General features: G+C 42.5%; 1 protein-coding gene across 2 annotated transcripts in view; it reads right to left on the reverse strand.

Annotated features, from left to right (window-relative positions):
* Nucleotides 1-27,773, reverse strand: part of LOC124805071 (carbonic anhydrase-related protein 10-like) — a 925,040-nt gene that overhangs the window by 192,599 nt on the left and 704,668 nt on the right. For both annotated transcript variants that reach the window (XM_047265497.1, XM_047265498.1), the window contains one exon: nucleotides 23,301-23,495. In XM_047265497.1, coding sequence (XP_047121453.1) covers nucleotides 23,301-23,495 — 195 coding nt within the window. The remainder of the gene's footprint in view (nucleotides 1-23,300; nucleotides 23,496-27,773) is intronic.

The raw sequence follows: 27,773 nt of genomic DNA on the forward strand, positions 1-27,773 counted from the left end.
ATAGACATCTTACTGTTGTGGAGATTCCTATGTGGTGTAAAGGGAAATGCAGCAGAAGGGGGCTTATACAAAAACGTAACCATACAGTTACTCAGCTCCACTGAAATAATTTCGATATTATTTTGTACAGTGCAGCGGGCACTGATTATCTGAAGTCGTGGTCTTACAAGTGTGGCGCTTCCGTACTGAGAGTGCTGTATTTCTGCAGTTAATTTCAAGTACGATATTTTTGGTCGCCTCTGTCGCTCTTCTCTGTGGGTCTCTTGTATGCATAAGACGTCGCATTTTTTGTCACGGCATAGGCTGGATAACAGATGTTCTTTGGCTGAAGATATGCCTTCAATATTTAGAGAAATCACAGTTGACGTTGGCTCTGATGAGGACCGTTTGTTTGCTCGATTCTTTGCTTCTGGTGTTTCGAAGATTACAAGAGCCGACAAGTTCGAGAATTATCGCACAACCATCTGAACAGCTTATGCACCCAAGTTGCTGAGAAGACTGATACACCGAAGAATGTAAATGACAATTGATGATCTGTCAGGTAACCACCAGTTTATCTTCAGGAAAGATAATGCCACCAACGAGGAGTTTCGCCGTTGCGCCTGATAATGGAAGCAAGACAGAGAAAAACTCAAGTGACGTTCATAGGATTTGTTGACCTGGAAAAATCACTCGACTAAGTAAAATTATGCAAGACATTCGAAGTTCTGAGAAGAATGGGATTAAGTTACCGGGAAAGCTGGGTAATATGCAATATGACAAGAACCAAGATGAAACAATAAGAGTGGAAGATCAAGAACGACGTGCCACAATTAAAGAGCGTGTAAATTGGGGAAGTACTCTTTCACCCTTACTGTTCGATCTATAAATCGAACAAGCTATGATGGAAGTAAATGGAAGGTCCAAGAATGGGTGAAAGTATTTCAGTTATAAGATTCACTGATGGCATTGCCGCCGGCCGAAGTGGCCGTGCGGTTAAAGGCGCTGCAGTCTGGAACCGCAAGACCGCTACTGTCGCAGGTTCGAATCCTGCCTCGGGCATGGATGTTTGTGATGTCCTTAGGTTAGTTAGGTTTAACTAGTTCTAAGTTATAGGGGACTAATGACCTCAGCAGTTGAGTCCCATAGTGCTCAGAGCCATTTGAACCATTTTGATGGCATTACCGTTCTTACTGAAAGTGAAGAAGAATTACTGGGTCTGTTGAACGGAATGAACAGTATAATGAGAAAGAATTAGGACAGAGAGTAAATAGAAGAAAGACGAAAGTAATGAAAAGTAACACAAATGAGAACAACAAGAAACTAAACATCAGAATTGTTGATCACGTAACGAATGGAGTTAAGGAATTCCGTTACGTAGTTAGCAAAATAACCCATAACGGACGGAACAACGAGGACATGAAAAAAGTACTAGCATTGGCAGAGACGTCTAGAGATATCAATCACTAACCTTAATTTGAGGAAGAAACTTCTGAGAATGCAAATTTGGAGCACAGCATTATTGATAGTGAAACACGGACTGTGGGAAAACAAGAACTTAAGAGAATCGAAGCATTTCAGATGTGGTGCTACAGACGAACGTTGAAAATTAGGTGGACTTATAAGATGAGGAATGAAGAGGTTCTCCTCAAAATCGGTGAGGCAAGGCGTAAGTGGAAAACATTGACAAGAAGAAACGACATAGTGATAGGACATGTGCTAAGACATCAGCGATTAACTTCCATGGTTCTATATTTGGAGTTAGCAACAATGGTGGTCGAGTTAAAATCTGTTCTGCACATCTACATCTCGCGTTCTCAGAAAGCCCATGAGCGTTCAGTAATCTTCTTAGCTCTCCGCTTTGAATGGCGTGGCCATTTTGAGCATTAAACATGATCATAGCGATGTAGTTAGTGATTTTTTTCTATTTGTTGCGGTTTGTCACGGTTGATGGTGATAAGTGATAAATTCCCACAAGCAAGCGAAAGACATAATTTGCAGTATACAAGCTTTGCCCAAGTGCAGAGCAAGTGCATGCGCTTACGTAACCGTCTCCTGTAACCGGTAACAATATAATCCCCGTCGTTGTCGCGAGCTGTGGCTCTGGTCATCAGGCCCCTAGAACTACTTAAACCTAACTAACCTAAGGACGTCACACAACACCCAGCCATCACGAGGCCGAGAAAATCCCTGACCCCGCCGGGTATCGAACCCGGGAACCCCGGCGCGGGAAGCGAGAACGCTACCGCACGACCACGAGCTGCTGGCTCTCGAGCTGTGCAACAAACGAGGAGGTGCAGTGGTTAGCACACTGGACTGGTCATCCAGATTTAGGTTTCCCGATGTTTCCCTAAATAGCTCGAAGCAAATGCTGGGGTGGTTACTTTGAAAGTGCACGCCGATTCCCTTCCTGACCCTCGACACAATCCGGGCTTGAGCTTCGTCTCTTATAACTACGACGTGGGCGAGACGTTAAACCCAGTCTTCCTTTAGAACTGCGCGAACCACCATCGTTCATGAGTCGGACTGTAGACGTCGCTGTAGGGTGTAAAAACAGAGACTGGAACACATGCAGCAAATATTTGAAGATGTAGGTTGCAAGCGTAACAAAATACGAAATTACACAAAAAAAATGTAAATGTTAAAATTAAAGGATTCTCGAAAGTTGTGGAAATCTCGGGACTGATATCCTACAGAATCGAAATCTATAATAGGCACAAATCGTCGAAATTATCGATTCCCAGGACGGTTGGTTGATTTGGGGGGGGGGGGGGGGAGGAGAGGGGTCACCGATCCCATCGTATTAGGGAAGGAGTTCGGCCATGCCCATTCAAAGGAACCATCCCGGCATTTGCCTGAAGCGAGTTAGGGAAGTCACTGAGAACCGAAATCAGGATGGCCGATGCCAGTTTGAGCCGTCGTCATCCCGAATGCGAGTCCAGTGTGCTAACCACTGCGCCACCTCCATCGGTCCCAGGTTGGAAGACCTATGTATGTACGCAACTAAGTTTGCACGCATTCCCCGAGCGCGAGTCCTGCTCTCAGTTTGGCCAGTTTGTATGATTGAATGCGCTACCGCATCGAACAGCACAGGTGGGGAAGCTCTTGAAAGAAGGCGTTATTCAACGAATGGACTGACCCGCCTCTTCCCTCGAATTTAATCCCGTCGATCAGGAGTGCTAAGCGCTGGAGAGTCGCACTGCAGCACGTCCCCACGCAACAACCACAGTTGTCAGCTGTGCTGGTGCAGGAATGTAGCGTCCTACCACAACACATTAACAACATTGCGGCCAGCATGGGAGTATGTTTAAAAGCATGCATTACCGCCGTGGAGATCAAACAACTTATTAGGAATCTCGTCCGACCTCAATGTCCAGGGGACTATCATGAATCGTGGCGACTTCAGTGTAAATATTGTTTTTGAAAAAAATCTACACTACTGGCTAATAAAATTGCTACACCACAAAGATGACGTGCTACAGACGCGAGATTTAACAGACAGGAAGAAAATGTTGTGATATGCAAGTGATTAGCTTTTCAGAGCATTCACACAAAGTTGGCGCCGGTGCCGACACCTACAACGTGCTGATTCAAATGGTTCAAATGGCTCTCAGCACTATGGGACTTAACATCTTTGGTCATCAGTCCCCTAGAACTTAGAACTACTTAAACCTAACTAAACTAAGAACATCACACACATCCATGCCCGAGGCAGGATTCGAACCTGCGACCGTAGCAGTCACGCAGTACCAGACTGAAGCGCCTAGAACCGCACGGCCACACCGGCCGGCCAACGTGCTGACATGAGGAACGTTTCCAACCGATTTCTCATACACAAACAGCAGCTGACCACCGTTGCCTGGTGAAACGTTGTTATGTAAGGGGTAGAAATGCGTACCATCACGTTTCCGACTTTGATAACGGTCAGATTGTAGCCTATCGCGATTGCGGTTTATCGTATCGCGACATTGCTGCTCGCGTTGGTCGAGATCCAATGACTGTTAGCAGAACATGGAATCGGTGGTTTCAGGAGGATAATACGGAACGCCGTGCTGGATCCCAACGGCCTCGTATCACTACCAGTCGAGATGACACGCATCTTATCCGCATGGCTGTAACGGATGGTGCAGCCACGGCTCGATCCCTGAGTCAACAGATGGGGACGTTTGCAAGACAACAACCATCTGCACGAACAGTTCGACGACTTTGCAACAGCATGGACTATCAGCTCGGAGGCCATGGCTGTTGTTACCGTTGACGCTGTATCGCAGACAGGAGCGCCTGTACTCAACGACGAACCTAGTTGCACGCCGGCCGGTGTGGCCGTGCGGTTAAAGGCGCTTCAGTCTGGAACCGCGTGACCGCTACGGTCGCAGGTTCGAATCCTGCCTCGGGCATGGATGTGTGTGATGTCCTTAGGTTAGTTAGGTTTAATTATTTCTAAGTTCTAGGCGACTGATGACCTCAGCAGTTAAGTCGCATAGTGCTCAGAGCCATTTGAACCATTTGAGCCTGGTTGCACAAATTTCAAAACGTCATTTTTTCGGCTGCACCCGGGTTCTGTTTACAGCATCATGATGGCCGCATCCGTGTTTGGCGACATCGCGGTGAACCCACATTGGAAGCGTGTATTCGTTATCGCCATACTGGCGTATCACCCGGCGTGATGGTATGGGGTGCCATAGGTTACAGGTCTCGGTCACCTCTTGCTCGCATTGACGGCACTTTGAACAGTGAACGTTACATTTCAGATGTGTTACGACCCGTGGATCTACCCTTCATTCAATCCCTGCGAAACCCTACATTTTTGCAGGATAATGCACGGCCGCATGTTGCAGGTCCTGTACGGGCCCTTCTGGATACAGATGTTCGACTGCTGCCATGGCCAGAACATTCTCGATATCTGTCACCAACTGAAAACGTCTGGTCAATGGTGGCCGAGCTCGTCACAATACGCCAGTCACTACCCTCGATGAACTGTGGTATCGTGTTGAAGCTGCATGGGCACCTGTACCTGTACACGCCATCCAAGCTCTGTTTGACTCAATGCCCAGGCGTATCAAGGCCGTTATTACGGCCAGAGGTGGTTGTTCTGGGTACTTATTTATCAGGATCTATGCACCCAAATTGCGTGAAAATGTAATCACATGCCAGTTCTAGTATAATATATCTGTCCAATTAATACCCGTTTATCATCTGCATTTCTTCTTGGTGTAGCAATTTTAATGGCCAGTAGTGTAGTTTCTGTTCATCTCATTGATCATTTGTTTCAACCAGCTTCTGTACTGTACTGTACTGTACTGTACTACACCGTAGTCGTGGTTTCTACGTGTGGTTCCAGTGTTATCGAGCTACGTTGTTTGGCAGTGACATTTGTGAAAGTTTATTTCGCCCTTAAGTTTTGCACAGCAGTGTACGATATGTTCTTCAGTTCCGAATGTCAACTGCAGTTATCGGAGTGGAACTGCTTTCCTTTCTTGAGGGACGGACAGTAAGACGGCCCAAGGCAAGAAATTCTGAAGTAGGATCAGTTCCCAGTGTCGACGTCCGCAGCACGCGCACACACGCTGAAGCGAGGCCGCCTTGTTTCCCGCAGACGGGCGCGGCGCGGGGATGATAAAAACAGCGGGAGGGCGCCGCTGCAGAAGTAATATACTCCGGCAAGAGTAATACATGTAAATTTTAAAATATATTTGCAGCTTACTTTTAGTGCGCCCAAATTCGTGACTGGCGTGCTGCAGACTTCATTTAACTTCAAAGAAAACGGCGAGCGCCGGCAGCACGTTCAGACCGCTCCTTTCCCTCCACGCCACTGTGTTATTAACGTCCGCGTACGGAGTACTAAAAATACCATTTATATTCCGCTGCACTCTGTGATGAAAATTTCATTTATTTAAAAGAGTATTCGGCCTGCGCATTACGCTCTGCTTATATACTAATTTAGAGTTGCCGTTGCCAAGATTTTATTCGGGAATGCCGCTCATTTTATTTGCATTTTCCCAAATTTAATACAGATTGTGGTGCCGGCATCATAATATTATGGAAACTGTAGAGTTATTATTTCCGTTTGTCACACAACGATATATTCGACAGTACATACTACGAAATCCTTTCCGAGATGAATTCAGAAACCTGTGAAAACCTCAGCCGGTAATTCCAGTATCTCTTAAGAAAAAACTCCAGTCATTCAGTCAGAACACTGTCAAAAGTACAAACGTTACAAGAACTTGCACGGATTGTTTGAAGAAATAAAAGAGCATCGTCATTCTTCGATTCACTCTCAATCCATATCCTGTAGTCGTCATATTATGCATTCCATTCAACAGATTCTGTAATTCTTTTTCACTTTCTCTGTGGATAGCAATGTGATCAGCGAATCGTATCACTGACATCCTTTCACCCCTTATTTTAATCCCACTCTTCAAGCTTCATTTTATACCTGTCACTGATTCTTCGATGTGTAGATTCAACAGTAGGGGCGAACGATTACAATCCTGTCTTACACTCTTTTTAATTCGGGTATTTGTTTCTTGGCCTCCCACTCTTATTTTTCCCTCTTGATCCTTATACATATTGTATTTTACCCGTTTTTCCCTATATATAATCACTATTTTATTCATAATTTCGAACGTATTGCACCATTTTACCCTTCCTCCACGTCGACGGATCTTTAATGAACGTGTTTTGATTTTTCTTCATTTTGCTTCTATCATCAATCACACTGTCAGAGCTGCTTCTCTGGTGCCTTTACTTTTCCTAAAACCCATATGATCTTCACCTAACATCTACTCAACTTTCTTCACCATTTTTCTGTACATTATTCTTGTTAACAACTTGGATGTATGGGCTATTAAGCTGATTATGCCATAATACTCGCACTTGTCGTCTCTTTCAATCTTGGGAATTATGTAGATGGTGTTTTTGCGGACGTCTGATGGTGTGTCAACAGTTTCACACATTCTACACACAAACATGGATAGCTGTTTTGATTCTGCTTCCCCAGTGATTTCTGAAATCCTGATGGAATAATATCGATCCCTTCTACCAATTTGATCTTAAGCCGTCCAAAACTGTTTTTAACTCTGATTCTAATGCTGGATTCCCTACCCCTTCCTTATCGACTCCTCCTTCTTGTAAAACTCCATCAGAGTAGTCCTCCCCCTCACAGAGGCCTTGAATGTACTCTTTCCACCTATCCGCTCTGTCCCCTGCACTTAAACAGCGGAATTCCTATTGCACTCTTAATGTTAATATGCTTACTTTTAATTTCACCAAAGCTTGTTTTGACGTTCCTGTATTCATTCTGAGCCAGGTCCCCCGACAATCATTTCTTTTTTGATTTATTCACGCTTTCCATGCAGTCATTTCGCATTAGCTTTCCTGCTCTTCCTATTTATTTCATTTCTAAGTGACTTGTATTTCTGCATTTTTCAACGGAGACATAACACATCCAACAGGTTGAAAATACTTTTTAATTCATAGACCTAGGTGTCGACACCTCTAAGGGTGTCTTCGTCAGAACGAAATTCGACTCCTCTAAGGATGTCTTCAAAATGAAATTTCATTCTGATGAAGACATGGTCAGAGGTGTCGGAATCTACTCAGTGTGTTAAAAACTATTTGGTAACGGTTGAATGTGTTATTTCTTAGGTGTAACTTATATACGGTTTCTGAAAGGACAGCCATTTTCAAAACTGTGTTTCTGTATTCCTGAATTTCCATCAACATTTTTGCACTTACTTCTTTCGTCGATCAACTGAAGTATCTGAGCTGTTATCTTTGGGCTCCTCGCAGTTACCTTCCTTGTACCTATGTTTTTCTTTCCAACTTCTGTGACTGCTGCTTTTAGAGATGTCCATTCCTCTTCAACTGAACTGCCTCCTGAGCTATTCATTATCACAATATCTATAGACTCAGAGATCTTCAAGCCTATCTCTTCGGTACTTAGTATTTCCGTATCTCACCTCTTTGCGCACTGATTCTTCCTGACTAGTCTCTTCAACTTCAGCCTACTCTTGATCATTATTATCTGAGTCTATAGCTGATCCTGCCTATCTCTCACGGTCCAGTATTTGATTTCGGAGAGAACATCTGTGATATGGTGTACATGGAGATTTCGCCCGTTACCACCATGATCATAAGAAACCTTTATTAAGGACACCGTTAGATGAAATTTCCTCCATACAGAAGTGTGGAGGATAAGATATTATGTGACTAAATTTTTTTACAGCGACACGAATAACTGAGGGAGATTGAAAATGGTAGCTAATAGGAAAAGGATGAAGTAAAGAGTGTATTTATTTATTTTTAGTTTAAAAAATAGAAGAAAAATTACTTCCATGAAGCGATTACTTGTGCCTGTGGACGCATGTATACAAAAGTACTTGTTAAGCAATACATTCCGTACAGGGAAGGGCTAAGTAGACATCACAGACTAGAGATCCGGTAAATAATGTAGCACAAATAAATAATAACTATGATAAGAAAACATGTTTCATTTCACATTACGCTCCCAAACACTTCTTCCGTCGTTATTCTGTCCCTTTATTTTCATTTTAGGGAAACCTTACCCCAAGGCTATCCAACGTATAATATTGGATCCTTATCCTCTTTCTGAGTTCTACATCCCATTCATAGAGAGACACTGACTCAGTTTTTCAGGCTCGCAAATGTGAAGATGCGGTACACAAACCGGAAACCAATCAACGTCGTCATGGTCCTGATATCAGGGGGGTTACGTTTAGTGGTAGGCTGCAAAATAATGTGTTCTAACTGGCACTGAGAAATGAATGAAGATTGCAGCATTGGTCTTTCACGTTATTAAATAATTTACGTGGTCTAGGTGTAGCGTCTTTGCTTCATAATCAAAACATCTTCGGTCCCGGGTTTGATCCCCGCCACTATCTAAATTTTGATAAATAATCAGCATTGGCGGCCGAAGACTTCCGGCATAAGAAGTCAGCCTCATTCTGCCAACGGCCTTATCAAAGAGGGCGGAGGAGCGAATAGAGGATCAGGGCACTCTCTTGTTCTAGGGGTGGGAAATTGCCCCTAAAGGCGGAAGAATCAGCAATGATCAACGACATGAGGATGCAGAAGGCAATGGAAACCACTGCATTAAAGACACGTAACGTGTATCCACAGGACATGTGGCCTGTAATTGAAGAAGTATCATGATGATCTCTCCGTTGGCAAAAGATTCCGGAATAGTCCCCCATTCGGATCTCCGGGAAGGGACTGCCAAGGGGGAGGTTACCATGAGAAAAAGATAGAATAATCAACGAAAGGATAGCGTTCTACGAGTCGGGGCGTGGAATGTCAGAAGTTTGAACGTGATAGGGAAACTAGAAAATCTGAAAAGGGAAATGCAAAGGCTCGATCTAGATATAGTAGGGGTCAGTGAAATGAAGTGGAAGGAAGACAAGGATTTCTGGTCAGATGAGTATCGGGTAATATCAACAGCAGCAGAAAATGGTATAACAGGTGTAGGATTCGTTATGAATAGGAAGGTAGGACAGAGGGTGTGTTACTGTAAACAGTTCAGTGACTGGGTTGTTCTAATCAGAATCGACAGCAGACCAACACCGACAACGATATTTCAGGTATACATGCCGACGTCGCAAGCTGAAGATGAACAGATAGAGAAAGTGTATGAGGATATTGAAAGGGTAATGCAGTATGTAAAGGGGGACGAAAATCTAATAGTCATGGGCGACTAGAATGCAGTTGTAGGGGAAGGTGTAGAAGAAAAGGTTACAGGAGAATATGGGCTTGGGACAAGGAATGAAAGAGGAGAAAGACTAATTGAGTTCTATAACAAGTTTCAGCCAGTAACAGCGAATACCCTGTTCAAGAATCAGAAGAGGAGGAGGTATACTTGGAAAAGGCCGGGAGATACGGGAAGATTTGAATTAGATTACATCATGGTCAGACAGAGATTCCGAAATCAGATACTGGATTGTAAGGCGTACCCAGGAGCAGATATGGACTCAGATCACAATATAGTAGTGATGAAGAGTAGGCTGAAGTTCAAGAGATTAGTCAGGAAGAATCAATACGCAAAGAAGTGGGACACGGAAGTACTAAGGAATGACGAGATACGTTTGAAGTTCTCTAACGCTATAGATACAGCAATAAGGAATAGCGCAGTAGGCAGTACAGTTGAAGAGGAATGGACATCTCTAAAAAGGGCAATCACAGAAGTTGGGAAGGAAAACATAGGTACAAAGAAGGTAGCTGCGAAGAAACCATGGGTAACAGAAGAAATACTTCAGTTGACTGATGAAAGGAGGAAGTACAAACATGTTCCGGGAAAATTAGGAATACAGAAATACAAGTCGCTGAGGAATGAAATAAACAGGAAGTGCAGGGAAGCTAAGACGAAATGGCTGCAGGAAAAATGTGAAGACAACGAAAAAGATATGATTGCCGGAGGGACAGACTCAGCATACAGGATAGTCAAAACAACCTTTGGTGACATTAAAAGCAACGGTGGTAACATTAAGAGTGCAACGGGAATTCCACTGTTAAATGCAGAGGAAAGAGCAGATAGGTGGAAAGAATACTTTGAAAGCCTCTATGAGGGTTAAGATTTGTCTGATGTGATAGAAGAAGAAACAGGAGTCGATTTAGAAGAGATAGGGGATCCAGTATTAGAATCGGAATTTAAAAGAGCTTTGGAGGACTTACGGTCAAATAAGGCAGAAGGGATAGATAACATTCCATCATAATTTCTAAAATCATTGGGAGAATTGGCAACAAAGCGACTATTCACGTTGGTGTGTAGAATATATGAGTCTGGCGACATACCATCTGACTTTCGGAAAAGCATCATCCACACAATTCTGAAGACGGCAAGAGCTGACAAGTGCGAGAATTATCGCACAATCAGCTTAACAGCTCATGCATCGAAGCTGCTTGCAAGAATAATATACAGAAGAATGGAAAAGAAAATTGAGAATGCGCTAGGTGACGATCAGTTTGGCTTTAGGAAAAGTAAAGGGACGAGAGAGGCAATTCTGACGTTACGGCTAATAATGGAAGCAAGGCTAAAGAAAAATCAAGACACTTTCATAGGATTTGTCGATCTGGAAAAAGCGTTCGACAATATAAAATGGTGCGAGCTGTTCGAGATTCTGAAAAAAGTAGGGGGAAGCTATAGGGAGAGACGGGTCATATACAATATGTACAACATACAAGAGGGAATAATAAGAGTGGACGATCAAGAACGAAGTGCTCGTATTAAGAAGGGTGTAAGACAAGGCCGTAGCCTTTCGCCCCTACTCTTCAATCTGTACATCGAGGAAGCAATGATGGAAGTAAAAGAAAGGTTCAGGAGTGGAATTAAAATACAAGGTGAAAGGATATCAATGACACGATTCGCTGATGACATTGCTATCCTGAGTGAAAGTGAAGAAGAATTAAATGTCTGCTGAACGGAATGAACAGTCTAATGAGTACACAGTATGGTTTGAGAGTAAATCGGAGAAAGACGAAGGTAATGAGAAGTAGTAGAAATGAGAACAGCGAGAAACTTAACATCAGGATTGATGGTCACGATGTCAACGAAGTTAAGGAATTCTGCTACCTAGGCAGTAAAATACCCAATGACGGACGGAGCAAGGAGGACTTCAAAAGCAGACTCGCTATGGCAAAAAAGGCATTTCTGGCCAAGAGAAGTCTACTAATATCAAATACCGGCCTTAATTTGAGGAAGAAATTTCTGAGGATGTACGTCTGGAGTACATCATTGTATGGTAGTGAAACATGGACTGTGGGAAAACCGGAACAGAAGAGAATCGAAGTATTTGAGATGTGGTGCTATAGACGAATGTTGAAAATTAGGTGGACTGAAAAGGTACGGAATGAGGTGGTTCTACGCAAAATCGGAGAGGAAAGGAATATGTGGAAAACACTGATAAGGAGAAGGGACAGGATGATAGGACATCTACTAAGACATGAGGGAATGACTTCCATGGTACTAGAGGGAGCTGTAGAGGGCAAAAACTGTAGAGGAAGACAGAGATTGGATTACGTCAAGCAAATAATTGAGGACGTAGGTTGCAAGTGCTACTCTGAGATGAAGAGGTTAGCACAGGAAAGGAATTCCTGGCGGGCCGCATCAAACCAGTCAGTAGACTGATGAGCAAAAAAAAAAAAAAAAAAAAAAAAAAAAAAAACCACTGCAAATCAGTGTTGTACACTAGGGGTTGACCGAATGAGGTAGTACTGTGTCGAATGGAATGCTTTTTAGTCCTTATCTTTGAGACACCAATTTTCATCCAGTCATCCTCATTTAAGTCTTCCGTGGTTTCCCTAAATTACTTCAGGCGAACGCCGGCATGGTTCCTACTTGAATTTACCGGCCGACTACCTCTTCCATCTTCGTCAAATTAGACCTGTAAGTATACATGAATTATGTAACTGTAATGCCAAGACCTGTCCAATGTCGTTGTAAAACTGTACAGGTCCGAGAACACATTCTATTTCTATACTGTACTGTCCTGTTTACAACTCATTGCACAGCTCTGCAGTTCAATACAGTAAACACGACATCCATATCTGCATATATCTCTGCATTACTACTCTGCTGTTCACAATAAAGTGCCTGGTAGGGGGTTCATCAAAACACCTCTAGGCTGCTTCCCTACCGTTCCATTCTCGAACAGCGCGCCGCAAAAAGGAATATTCAGATCTTCCCGCGAGAACTCTCATTTCTCCTATTTTATTATGATGATCATCTCCCTATGTAGGTGGAAGCCAACAAAATATTTTCACACTCAGAGGAGAAAGTTGATGACTGAAATTTAATGAGAAGGTCCTGCCGCAGAGAAAATTATAGAAAACAATCTGTCCTTCTTTGAACTTCCTCCGTCAATTGTATCTAATGCGGATACCACACTGCACAGCAATACTTCAGAAGAGGGCGGACAAAAAATGGTTCAAATGGCTCTGAGCACTATGGGACTTAACTTCTAAAGTCATCAGTCCCCTAGAACTTAGAACTAATTAAACCTAACTAACCTAAGGACATCACACAGATCCATGCCCGAGGCAGGATTCGAACCTGCGACCGTAGCGGTCACGCGGTTCCAGACTATAGCGCCAAGAACCGCTCGGCCACTCCGCCGGCGTGGGCGGACAAGTGTAGTGTAAGCAGTTTCTTTAGCTGACCTGTTACATTTTTTAAGTTTTCTGCCACTAAATCGTAATCTTTGCTTTGTTTTATCCTAAAACATTATCTATGATATCGTTCCGTCTTCAGCTATTCGTAATTGTAATTCCTGAGTATTTAGCTGAGTTTACTGGATTTTCATTTGCGTGATTTATCGTGTTACTGATATTTAGCGGATTCTTTTTACTGCTCATGTGGAAGACATTACACTTTTCATGATTTATAGTCAACTGAAACCTCTAACACCATAAAGACATCTTATCGAAGTCATTTAGCAATTATTTTTGGTCATCTGATGACTTTACAAGACGGTAAATGACAGCGATATTTGCAAACGATATAAGACAACTGCTCGGAATGTCTCCTACATCGTTTATGTCAAGAAGGAACAAACGAGCGCCTAAATCATTTCCGTGGGAGCGCCAGATATTATTTCCGTTGTAATCAATGACTTTCCACCGATTATTACAAACTGTAACCTTTCTAACAGGAAATGACGACGTCAGTTTCAGAGTTGAGACGATACTCCATACATATACAATTCATTTAGAAGTCTCCGATGAGGAACAGTGTCAAAAGCCTTGTGGTAAGATTGGAAATGAGCGTATGGCATCGTTGGCCGTGAGGTCCCATCTGAGGATGTTCGACCGACAAGTGCAACACTTATTTCAGTCGGCGCCACATTGGGCGACTTGCGCGCCAATGATGAGGATGAAATAATGATGAGGACAACACAACACCCAGTCCACGAACGGAGAAAATCTCCAACACGGCCGGGAATCTAACCCGGGCCCGCTGCACTGGAGGAAAGCACGTTACCATCCAGGTAAACCTAAAAGTATGGAATAAATTTGATGTCCCCTGTCGATAGCACTCATGAGAATAAAGCATTAATCGTGTTTCAAAAATGGCTCCAATCACTATGGGACTTAACATCTGAGGTCATCAGTCCCCTAGAAAGTAGAACTACTTAAACCTAACTAACCTAAGGAGACCACACACATCCATGCCCGAGGCAGGGTTCGAACCTGTGACCGTAGCAATAGCGTGGTTCCGGACTGGAGCGCCTAGAGCCGCTCGTCCATAGCGGCCGGCAGTCGTATTTTTTCTGAATACGTGTTGGCTGCTTGTCAATAAATTGTTTTCTGCCAGATGATTCGTAATGTCTGAGCACAATATATGTTCCAAAATTCTACTGCAAATAGACGTTAGTGACATGGGTCTGTAATTCAGCGGATTACTCCTATTTCTTTCCTTGGGTACTGGCGTGACTTGTGCAACTTTCCTTTCTTTGGGTATGGATATTTCTAAGAGCGAGAGGATGTGTATGATTGCTAACCATGGTTGGATTTAGTGGTAAGAAGGCCCAGTTGACAGCCCGAACAGCATGAAAACAGGAAGAAGGTGTACTTAAGTGTGGAAAGAGAAGCAAAATAAAAATAGTGACCGGTCCACACTTAGCAGGTACAACAATGATCGAAGATACATAGCCCTGGAATTGCGGTTCTATGGTTACGGTGTAGAACTCCGAATGGGGAGATCCGTGCTCAAATCACCCTCGTATTACGTTTTTTCTCCTTTTAATGTTAAACTTTCCGTCCGGTCATTGATGTGTCTGTTGGCTGTGTTCAAATGTGTGTCTGTGCCGTCTGTAACGCGCGTTTGCAAAGAGCGAGGTGTAAGGAAGGGACCTCCAGACGTACCTACTTCCCATTTGTTCTACACATGTACCACATGTCATGAGTCTTGCATTCCGTTTTGGATTGTATGACTCTTGAAAACATTTGCTGTAACATAGTTCTCACCCGTTTATTTGTTGTTTCATTTCTGTGAGAGATTTATGCTGCAATTCGCCTGCTCTTACTATTCTTCACATTTACTTGCGACGGTAATATATTCTTACCACATGACTCATATTCTATAACCAATCTACATGTAGCATTACGTCAGAACTACAGAAGATGAACAGACACGGATTCATCGGACGGACAGTTCATAATTCTGTGAAGAAAATGGGAGAGGAAGGCACGAGGGAGATATGAGTACGGATCATCGGCATTCTAGTCCAACACCAAGGCCACACAACCAAGACACCACTGTTCTTGCAACGTGTTCGATGTTGCACAGCTTGAGCTTTGACCATACACTGTTGCTGTTTTGCTCAGCATACTCTGAAAGGAACCTTACTGGTACACGATCTGAACCGGGAGTCTTGGCTTTCGTAAGTGTTTTGAGCAATTTCGCTAAATCGGAGATATTTACTTCGTAGTTACTCATATTGACAGTTGTTCTCGATTAGAATTCTGGAGTATTTACTACGTCTTCTTTTGTGAAAGAATTTCGGAAAACCGTGTAAAGTAACTCTGTTTTAGTGGTCCTGTCATCAACATCATCACCATTGTCATCGCGCAGTGAACATATTGACTACGTCTTGCCAATGGTGCACCTTACACACGACCAGAATCGTTCTGAGTTTTCTGCTATCCTGCGAAGCGGCGTAGATCACTGTCGACATACACAGCTATTCCCAACGCAACAACTAGCGAGCAGTTCAGCCCACAGAGTCCGCTGACTTTCTACTACTGTTTGAAAAGTGCCCTCATTATGAGAGAGCTATTGTCGTCAGGATACCGAATACGATGGTAGCAGATTTCCAGGGCTCTTTCAGAAAGCAGTAACGGTGCTTAATGAGACATTTGACACGCCAGAGAGTGAGAGAGAGAGAGAGAGAGAGAGAGAGAGTGAGGGCGGGCTGGAGGGAACGGCTGTGCAGTGCAGTAATTGGTGTGATGAGAAAGCCATCAGCGGTCACTCGACATTTCACTGGCGCGCGGCTGCCCGCGGGTTGTAACGTATCGGAAGGGGTGGTGGCGCGCAAATAGTGGGGGAAATGGGGGAGGCGGCGCAACAGGGTGGTGGGAGGAGGGGTGGGGACATTAGCGTACGTCGCTTTCATCAGTCACGGCCAACGGCGTGCGTGCGAATCACACAATGAGGACCTCTAAATGCCGCACGCCACACTTGTTCTTCTTTTATCTGAAATGTGGATCACATTCCTCCTAACTTTCACCAATAAATCACGCAGCACTCCTATTACGCACGGGTAAAACTACTGCAGGATATCATCAGCTGAGGTGAAGAAGGAAGAAAACACCAAGTTCCGAAGTCTCCTCGACTGTCGTGTCTACCATTAGCTCAGGTGTGCAAGCATAACGGTGGTAGGAAGTGAACTCCAGATACAGAGCTCTGGCTACAGCGACGTGGCATACATACACATTTATAACGGTCACGTCACATTACAGCTGCGGCAAAACATGAGAAACAAGAACAATTATTTATTAAAATAAAGTACATCAAAATATACTCAGCTTTTGCTTCAGGAGAAGGCGTGGTATTGGTATAAATTTCTCAACCAAAGATAGTAGATGACCAACAGACCTTCCCACTACTGCTCTTTCTGCTCAGTGTCAGTATCTGTCTCTTCCTCGTTGTTGTTGTCATAGATTCTGTCTCTCATTATCACTGGCTCACACCCACTTCCACATTGTCCTTCTCTTTATCCGTCTAACCGTTCACTTTTTTCTTAGCACTGTTCTTTCGCACTCAACTGTTTTCCACTGTCATTGTGTTCCTCTCTGCGTGTCACATCGTTGACGTCTCCTCTTTCCATACGACTATCAGCGTCTAATTTCTTCAAGAGCAAATTACTCTTCCGTCCCTTTCCCATTGCCTCTGTCTGTTCTCCTCTCAGCATAAAAAACCTATTACAGGGCCATCTATCACAAAGCGAAACAAGTGGTCCAACTGAAACATTCATATTTCTTTACGTACTACACGAATAAGTAAAAATAATTTGGGGGTTCCTATTTAAAAAAAACGCAATTGATATCCGTTTGACCTATGGCAGCGCCATCTAGCGGGCCAACCATAGCGCCATCTGGTTTCCCCCTTCAAGCTAGACGATTTTCGTTCTTTGTAGGTTTTTCGTTTGACGCTTATTTCGTGAGATATTTGGCCTTTTCACTATAAATGGACCACCCATTATTTGCATGCGTATGGTGTCTGTTCTTTCGGACGATGTAATCTCCGTCCCGAACTCTTGCGGGAATCAGCGTGAGGCTGCGAGCAGTATTTAGGTTAAAACAGCAGTCGAGATTGCAGTAACTTCTGTTTATTAAAAAAATAAAAAAATAATAAAATAAAAATAAATAAATAAAAATTTTAAGAAACAAACAACTCGTATTGCAATCTCGACTGTTGTTTTAACCTAAGTAAAGCGCCATATCGCTGCGCTCCACGGACAATGGTCTAACTAAATTACGAGAGCAGTATGGTGGACAGGGTCGCCACATAAGTAATGTGCGTCAAGGTGGGAATTTTGGATGGACGGGAAGCATGTTCGTATAGGCGAACCATTAAGACGGCTGCTTGCGTAAAGCAGGAAATCCGGAGTCGAGTCCCACACAGGCACAAATTTCCACTTGTCGCCATTGAATTCGTTTCAGTGCCTCATTGCAGAAGATGTCTGAATTTGTATTTCATTTCATCATACGTATGATATTTTTTGCTACGCTCCAATCATACTGTTCACGTTCCGCGCGATTTAGTTGCACTACTGTTGGTGAAAGAACTGTTGGCCTGTGGACCCGAATCGACACTCCGCACAGTGTTATTGGTGAAATAGTTCGTCCTGAGTTCGCCAGTTTTGCGTTACTCCTGCAAAGGTGGTTAAAACTCATTCGTAATTCGGACACCACAGGTCAGTACCCTGCAGCAATCGCAGTACGCTCATAAAAATCTCAAGAGTCGGCCACTAGACGGGAAACGCAGCACACTATCGTCTATTAACCTCTGACTGGCTCCTTGGCGCGTTACCGAGAATAATGGCGAAAAGAACTTTGGGTAACCGTACACAGACATAACAGTCAGAAAGTGACAGCAAAACAAATCACTACAAATTCCACAGAAACTATTCACTTTAATACAACTTTTGATAATATTCGCAAAGTTAGTTTCTATGATGGGAAACTTCGCGCATAACTAAAACAAAACTGCCACTGAATAATAGCACCAACTTTGACTACGCAACTGTACAATCTAAATCACTAATTTCACATTTCTATTACTGCAGTAAAATACTGAAGACCTGTACTAAAACTGATTACATTCTTCTACGACATTCAGAACTGTCAATGTCACTCCCGGCCCTGCTAAACGTCCACAACCGTCTCTCGGATTCCACGAGTTTAGATCAACTACCTAAATGTTTTAAACAGTAGGCACCGAGCGAGAAGGCGCAGCGGTTAGCACAGTGGACTCGTTTCCGGGAGGACGACGGTTCAAACCCTCGTCCAGCCATCCTGATTTATGTTTCTCGTCATTTCCTAAATCGCTCCAATCAACTGCCGGGATGATTCCTTTGAAAGGGCACGGCCGATTTCTTCCCCATCCTTTCCTAGTCCGATAGGACCGATAACCTCGTTATTTGGTCGCCTCCCTCAAATTAGCCGAACTTAGGATTCGTAGCTGACCAGGCGTTGCAGCGCCCAGAGTCTTTGTTATTGTTTTAACCTCTTCTGTACCGAACAACATCACCTCTGTGACGAAATTTGGCAAATTAAATACCACCTAAGTCCCCGAAATGTCACATGAAATACTCTGAATAGGTCTTGCAGTTAAAGCGCATCTAAGGCCACGCTGTGCTCGGATTTTTGGAAAATCACGGCATCCTTCTGGGGTAAAAGGGGCTATTCGCGCTCCAGCGCGCATTGAAAAGTCTTCCTAAAATCCCACTGATTCTCGCACACGTCTGCATGATCAGCGCATTCGATTCTGTTGCACTGCTGGCCATTAAAACTTCAACATAACGAAGGAGGCACGGAACACGCGTCTAGTTTATGTGAAATGTGCTGAGCTGGATCGCAGTGGATCCCAAAGATTTGCTTCCTTCACCGTATCACTGCCCGCCCGGAGGCGGGGAAGTCGTACTGTCGGTAGTTAAAAGTTACTCACGCCGCCTCGTTGATTGTCTGTCGGAGTGCACTGTTTTTTTGCCTCTGATGCAATGTTATCCAGTTTTGAATGCTTTCCTTGTGAGTGGATGAAGTCGCACCAGGCCTGTTGTAGTGCTGGGCCTGTATTGGGAGACAGTGTGCTGCGTATCCAGTGCCATATTGAACTTACGATGGGGCCGGCCGGTATAGCCACGGTATGCGGTGGAATTCACGGTCCAGTGAAAAAATTAGTTTTCTGGATTGAATTTCGATAAATGGAGGCGTCTGTTAAATCTTCTCTTCACGGCTGTCGAGTACTCACAGTGGATGGCTAAGTGCCTCATGAAACCTATTTGTGGAAGTTCTACAAAGCTGCATTTTGAAACGGCGAGTATAGATCAGTTTACCTGTAAATGATTTCTCGCCTTCGATGTGATATGACTGGTTGAAAGTGGTGCTCACCCTTAACGTCGTCGGTGTTGTAACGAGCCGTTTGGTACGTGCGAGCTCCTTGTTGCGCTGCTTGTGCTGCGTTACTAGTTTTGAAAACTTTCACTGCTCTGTTGAAAGTGGCACATTATAGATCATTTAATTCACAACTGTGCCTATTTGTAATATTTTTCAGTACCGAGAACTTAACAATTGGTTCAGCTATTCAAAATTTTAGATCTGAGCAGTTAACTTTAATTGTTATACTCGCCAGCTTGGTTTAAAGTTTCATTTGTTTTATAGACACCTTTTTAAAGCTCGTGCTAATCCCTGCACATTTAGGCCATGTATGTGTCTTATCACGTTTAAGCGATGTTAATTATTTATCCATTCGTTGGTTGAAGTTACTTATAGTCCTGAACTCGAGTGGTATTTTTTTGATAGTCGTTTTATATTAACTCAATTGTCTACAGAGGTATTTCATCTCTGCTAATTGTTTTATTTTATGTGCGTTTTAGAAGTTCATGTCCATACATTTATAGGCTGTTGTGTAAAGCTGATCTCAGGCTGGCATTCAATGTAGGTAAACAGCTGGTTGTTCAGCAGCTAGAATCATTTGTTGAACGCAGCGTTGTAATCATTTAATTTCACGGGTTCCCCTTTCTACTTAATTTTTTAAATGTGTTATCTAATACATTTTTGAGTTCAAAGTTCGCTTCCTCTGAGTGTTCTGTTAATGTGTTTGTTCTTTGCATTAAGAAGTTTTGTTGTGCCTGTGATTAACTGAAGTAAGTTATAATATTTGAAGCTAAAATCGCTTGATGTGATATAGTTTATTTCTTGACCAGTTTCTACAGTAACTAGCTATCATGCTCAGATTGTCAAATCCACAATGCAGGGATAGAATGAAGTTAATATACCAATCTGTATGATCGTGCAACAATTATACACAACATACCATATTATCTAAATAACAAAAATTGCGTATGTGCGGAGATATAGTTATCCATTAATCTCGTTAACATACTGAGAAGGGGCTCCATTTAAAGTAATAGAACTTCGTGCTGGTTTCTCAAAAATAAAACCAGCAAGTTTTGTATATACTAATTTTTATATCTGACTAACCATTCTTGAACTGTATTATTATAATTGGAGCATGTTCTCTGTATCTTGACGAGACATATATGTAATTCTATTTCTGGGAGGTATATAACTTTTATTATTCGAATAATACGGTTCCTGGTGGATAATTATCGTATGAAAATGCAAGAGTACTACATTAACGTTAATCTATCCACACACTGTAGGACAGAATCTGAAGACGGCAGCTGGTTACTGTCGCATCTGATCATGAAGTAAACTATTTCACATTTAGCGACGTTGGCTTCTGATATTATAAATTAAGTGATTCGGGTAGAATAATAAACACAGCCCATATAATAAACAGCACACTAAAAAGTTACGTAGTACAGTGAAGACAATGGGGAAACAAAAAAAAAATGTTTAACTGTGAAAGGAAATACGTGAGAACAAACAAAAAAACCAATCAAAGCCACGGCGTGGGGTAAGAAGAAAGAAAATAAAGAATTTTAGCAGAGAGAGGGAGGCGCGCTAGGATAGTCTGTGCAGTTGTAAAAAGCCTCTGTGCCAGGATGGTGTAGTGGTTCGTGCATCTGCCTCGTGAGCAGAAGACCTGGGTTCGAATACTGGGGTTGGTACAAAGTATCATTCGTCGGATCAGTCTATATATATACATATTAGATGTTTGAAACTTAAATATTTCCATTCACCTTATAGTTCCGTTTGACAAATCTGTTTGTATGTGAACACAGACAGAGGAACCTCAAGATGATTATGCTCGTTTACTACATATGTATAGCTGCAATTAATTAAGGTCTGAGCGCTACCGAGTAACCAAGGAAGAAATAACGCCATTTTTATTCTGTATGTAACGAAAGAATGCACATTTAGAAACAACATTTGGTTTTTATGGGTCTTATACTTCGTCTAAGACTGAGAAACAGTTTACCAGCACGTGTCGAAATGCGACAGCTTCATTGTCGCGACCTGTGGAGAGTGTGGTTTATCGTTTCGATATACCGCAACTGTCGTTTGTCTTCCCACGAGTTAGTCGAATATGGAATCGATGGTCTCAGATGGAATATACTCAGTCGAATGAAAGTTCTCAGAGCCAAGGAGGATCGTCACATTGTCCTCAGCCGATGAGGATGGCACAGCTACGTTACGTACGTCGTACCATGAAGTGGGCTTGTTTGCGAGTAGTGAGACGGACCGCGTGACGAGGTCTACAGCACCAGGGTCAGTCTTCAGGCTACCACTGTCGCAGCTGCCCTTCGTGCAACAGCAGAGAGAGGTGCGACCAACTGCAACATTGGACAGAGGAACATTGCAGACGTTTTCGGGATCTGTTTACAGAGCCACGGTGGATGGAAACATGTGTGAAGGCTCCAAGAAGAACGGACGTTGACACATTGCACGGAATGGGTATCATTTGGGCACAGCAACCTGCTTGGGGTGCAACCGAGTACTCAACACAATCGCCTCTGATACACGTGGTAGGCTATAAGGAGAGAGACCGTTATATTGTTTAGTTATGTAGTTACGTATTCTATATTTGAGGTCTTCAATAGCTTATCTTTCAACAAGCTAACGCCACACCGCCTGCTCACGAACTGTCATGACGATTTCGACAGGTTCGAATCCTGCCTCGGGCATGGATGTGTGTGATGTCCTTACGTTTGTTAGGTTTAAGTAGTTGTAAGTTCTAGGGGACTGAAGACCTCAGAAGTTAAGTCCCATAGTGCTCAGAGCCATTTGAACCATTTTTTTTCAAGTGCAATAAAAGAAATTACTGAAGTAGCAACTTAAAACCCTCGTAATACCAATTAGGGCGGGGGGGGGGGGGGGGGGGGGAGAGGAGGATGGCGTATACTTTGTGTTCACGTTTTGAAAATATCTTAATCTAGTCTGGTACTTAATATTTTAAAATTTAGAAAAAATATGTAATGATATCTTTTATTAGACTGCGTAACTGTTTTAAATTTATGAGTAAAACGTAACCCAAAAGTCTTAGTAGTGAATGTGATTTCGAAGCAAATATCATGTTCACGTTTTCAGGTCGTGGACCCGTCTTAGACCTGTATATAACGTTAAAAAGTGTAATGTGAATGAAAATCAAAGACAATTACTGAAACTAGTCCTTTTTTCGATGTTTGGTGGTAGTCATACGGTACCCTTCTGCTCGGTGTAAACACTACGGAAAATGCCTCGAATTGCTAAGAATGTGGTAAAAGATATTTTCTGGTTCTACACCCTACTTATATGTTAGTACCTATTCAAAAAGTGGGTTGCTTGTGAAAGTTAAACAATTTAACAAAGTTCTATTTTTTTAAGTTTTTATTTTTAATTATTATTTATTTTTTGTGGTGTGCATGAAATTACCGTTCTCCCCTTCATACTACACATTATGAAAAGTGCGTTGGTATTGTTAGGGTTAAGGGCAGCAGTGTAAAATTGCTCTCCACATAGAAATCTTACGGGTATAATTATTCTTTTAGCAATCTGTCTCTATCGGTAAAGTCAATATATAATGATACGTTATAATTTTTTGTTTTCACACTGATATTAAAAGTAAGGAAACCGCATTCTGACGGCTAACAGAATGTATTTTAGAAAGTGAGTGAGAGAGAGAGAATAAAATGTACCTCTCCAGGGAAGGAGTAGCCGTGGATGCGGTGTTCGGAGCCGTGGCTGTTGTTGGTGCCGTAGTGGAAGTACATCTCCTCAAACTGGTAGCGGTAGGCGAGCGGGCCGCCCGTGATGTTGACAGGCTGCTCCTTGGCGTCCTTGCTCACGCGGAACACCAGCGTCTGGCCCGTGTTGTGCAGTGTGCCGCTCACCTGCAAGATACGCAACCGGGCAGTCAGTAATGCAAGGGGCTACTCTCTGTGGGTAGGTAAAGCACTGCTGCTGTCAACGGACGTAGCGTCTCCTAGGCCATAGATTCTGCCTGAAAGTCATCGCTAGAGACTGTTACAGTTGATCAACCAGTACTCAGTAACAAAACCATCATAGTAACAAATAAGTAATTTATTTGCAAACGGCTTCATGAAAAAACGAAAAGACATATTGCACAAAGGCTGGAATGATGAAATTGTTTATAAATTGTGTACTGGGGGTAACTTGTATTTCTTGAAGAATTCACTTAATACATATACACGTACGCTTCCGTGGCCGTTGTCACAATCAACAAAATTCTTCTGGGTTTGAGGTATTGTCATCTGTAAAATTCCGAAATTTTGGCGACTGTTGTAAGTCGCGAAAACATCGGAATTTTACAGATGAAAATGCGGCCTCAAACCCAGAAGAATTTTATTAAACACATACACGTTTTAAGGTGCAATATTTGTAGTTTACTTATTGTAGAATAGATGACAACTGTGTAATTTGAAATGACCTGTTTAATGTCGCAATATTAGGCTAAAAATACATTTTTTTACACAGTTTTCAATGTGACACTAAAAAAACTGTTGTCAGGATAACACATCTCATCAACATCAAAAAGTGAAATAATCCTAAACACAAGAATATTAAATAAAATTACAATGAAATGAATATCCCTAGCTGCATATAGGCGTTGATATAATACAACGGTGGCAGTTGAAAATGTGTGCCCTGACCGGGACTCGAACCCAGGGTCTCCTGCTTACATGGCAGGAATCACTTAGGACACAGAGAATAGTGCGACTGCAAAGAATCGGCAAGAAAGCCATGTGTTATGAGTATAATGGGCATGGGCACTGCGAATATAGTGCGGGACAATAAGTTGAGAACGTGGGTCTTACGGGAGGTGTTTCAGGGATAAGTCCCTGCAGCCGCACAATTCTCTGCGTCCTCGGCGGCTCAGTTGGATACAACATCTGCCAGGTAAGCAAGAGATCACGGGTTCGAGGCTTGGTTGGGGCACACATTTTCAACTGTTCCTGTTGACTTATATCAATTCCTGTACGCAGCTAGGGATATTCATTTCATTGTAATTGCTTTGTTATAAGCTGCATGGTATCTGCTATTTCAGACAAAAAAATGGTTCAAATGGCTCTGAGCACTATGGGACTCAACTGCTGAGGTCATTAGTCCCCTAGAACTTAGAACTAGTTAAACCTAACTAACCTAAGGACATCACAAACATCCATGCCCGAGGCAGGATTCGAACCTGAGACCGTAGCGGTCTTGCGGTTCCAGACTGCAGCGCCTTTAACCGCACGGCCACTTCGGCCGGCATTTCAGACATGTTGGAAAGAAATATATATATATAATTAAATATTAGTTCTCAGAAGATTAAATTATCCTAAACACGACAGTATTAAAGTTTAACTAGACGTTTCTTTACAAAATTGTTCCTACACTTACGTTATTATGTTCATCAGTACTATGAAAATAGTCCGATTACGGTTCAAGTTCAGTACTGTTTTTAGGATGACAATCGTATCTATGGTGCATGGTTAATTATGTGGCTAACCGAACAAAAGATTACCCAAGGTCGCTTGAGTATGCGGGGGACACAAGCTGGTGAACCAACAACTTAATACCTCTGCACGCGATATTTACCTTATGCTGCAATGAGCTGTTGTCTGATAGGCCACTCTCTTCCGCTGAAATTCCTACAAGAGTAATTACACATTTGCTTAATTTTCCAGCAGCAACTTTACATATGTTTCTCGTTATGCAAGAGGACTAGTACTCATCCCTAATCTTAGAATGTGGCGATATACACGTGCATGGTTGGAGCAGCACGCATATTACAATACCCTCTCAGTTCTCGCAAGAACAATCAACTGGCTGGTTCGTTTCTCCACAGTAGGAGGTAAACAATGCTACAGCTGATTTCTAGCCGGATATCAGCCGCTGCGAATGCAGTGGTCACACAGATTACTCCTCTGAATCGCACAGAGCGTTGTGTGCTCCATTCTTCACTTGACGCAAGTTCAGAGAAGAGACCACGAAAATTTCCGTCTTCTGTTACTCATAGCCAAACTATCTCCCCACCTAGGTTCTTTCATTCTTCACGTCACGGCTTTTTTCGGCCAATAGGAGGGTTGCTCTTATTTTGTGGAAACTCCCTCTACCAATCGCAAGGTCCCTACAATTAAATTGCGTCGAAACTTTATCTCTTTTCTCCTTCCTAGCGCGTTCCCGCCAGTCGGACGTTTTGTGCCCGTTCCAGACACCTAAATGCATACATTGACATTCTCATATGTGTACCACTTGCTGAACATTTGATCGAAAATGTGTCACTGATTTTGTTTCGTATTCCTTCGGAATCCCGAAATGCAGTTTTCTAAAAGCTTTCCTTCCTGCCCTCCCTCAAATGGGCTGTTACATTCGCTCTCTTCGTCTTAGTCGTTGATTTACTGCCTGGGACACCCCTTTAATTGGTTTCCGTGGTACCCCTTGTATCACAGCCTTGCCTCTGCCCTCGTCCCTCTGAATCCCAAACTAAAACGCTTCTCGTTGCTTGTTTCACCTTCCGCTCAAACATGCATTATAGGAACGGTGTGTTATTTACTGTCGATTGAGTGCCATCCCTTTTAGCATTACATACCGATAGGCAAATTTGCTCGTTACCGCCGAATTAAGTTAGGTGTCATATTCACCTTCCCGTTGCGATGCATAAAGCTCTGATTTAAGGTGCAAAACTGACCTTCATTTATTCTGCCACCTGAAATATTATCCTTCTTCCGAGTTCAATTCTGTGCTGGGTCAATCAGTTGTTGGGAAATTGACTGAAAGCAGTGCAAAATTGGTTGCAATAGCTGCCTATAGCAATTGATATAATTGGTGACCAACTTCCCATTTTAATATTTTGTATGAGGATAATCCCAAACGAAAGGCCTCCTATTTATTTATTAGTACAGGACTCTTTTTGTATGGCAGTTGGTCACACTGTTATGAAGAGTGCTTCACGCACTGGGTGTAAACATGTACACGCTGCGCTGAAGCGCTCAGTTTTGGCTTGGCAGTCCCCATTCGATGTTACCGCTGAGTGCGTATATATATATAAATTTGTATCTTTTCAGGAATTTCATTTTTGGACATTGACTGGGTTTTCTTTTGTTTCCTAATTCATGTTAAATGATAATGGATATTTACTGAAGGTGAGGAAATCTTCATTTAATACTCTCCTCCTCCTTTATAATAAATGTTGCTGTTCTCTAGCTTTCATATTAATCCTAATTGAAGAAATTTTCATTTCTTATAATTAAGCTTTATGATCTATAACTCAACCATATCCATGACTTTACAGGCATAATCGTATACATTAACTTGCTTATATTCCCCAAAAGTCTTAACCCTACGTATTATGAGATTACAAAAATTTTTAAATTAGACTTTTACACACATATTAAATTTCTATGCCTACTAATTGCCTTAGAAAATTTAAACAGACATCACGGAATAGCTAAACCCTTTCATATTTATCTGTCTTATACGTTTAATGAACACATTACACTAGAATTTTAACACCCCAAAAATTAACATTAGGTTTTCTTAACTTAAACATGCTGAAAAAAGTGTGCAATACAAGAAAAATTATTGGCATGTCAAGATAAAATAAAAATAAAACATCCTTAATAGAGATCTATTGCTAACACCTAAAAATCTTCAGGTTCACATATTTTTAAACACAATAAATAAATCCCCCTTTTTTCGGGTAGTAGTCTGTCACAGACAGTTCTTTCTCCTACATCTTTAACATGGTTTATTAAAAACTGTTTTTTTTCTTCGAGTGTTTCGATGTGTCTCTGTCAAACATGGAATTACGGTTGGTGGTGGACCTCGCCACTTGCATGGAACGACGTTTGGTATGCGTCTCGCCGCGTTTCCGTTCGGTATGGAATGACGGTTGGCAGAGAGAAGGGTTGCTGTAGGTCTGAGCGTGTCATGAATACGTGGTTGCCTCTGTTTCACGTTGCATATGCCCATGGCGGCGTTGTATTGGAGATCTCTTTTTGGCAGCATAAACTTTTCTTCACCTTTCGTCGGCTCTTTATTCTGGTTCATCGTTGGTAACTTCGACTCTAGGTTTCCATACTAGTTGTTATTTCCCATTTTTCGGTATGACATCTGAAGGTGTTGCAATTTTCCATAAAGAATATCGGATATTTATACTGTTACAA

This window comes from Schistocerca piceifrons, chromosome 7 (genome assembly GCF_021461385.2).
Source record: "Schistocerca piceifrons isolate TAMUIC-IGC-003096 chromosome 7, iqSchPice1.1, whole genome shotgun sequence".
Classification (NCBI taxonomy): domain Eukaryota; kingdom Metazoa; phylum Arthropoda; class Insecta; order Orthoptera; family Acrididae; genus Schistocerca; species Schistocerca piceifrons.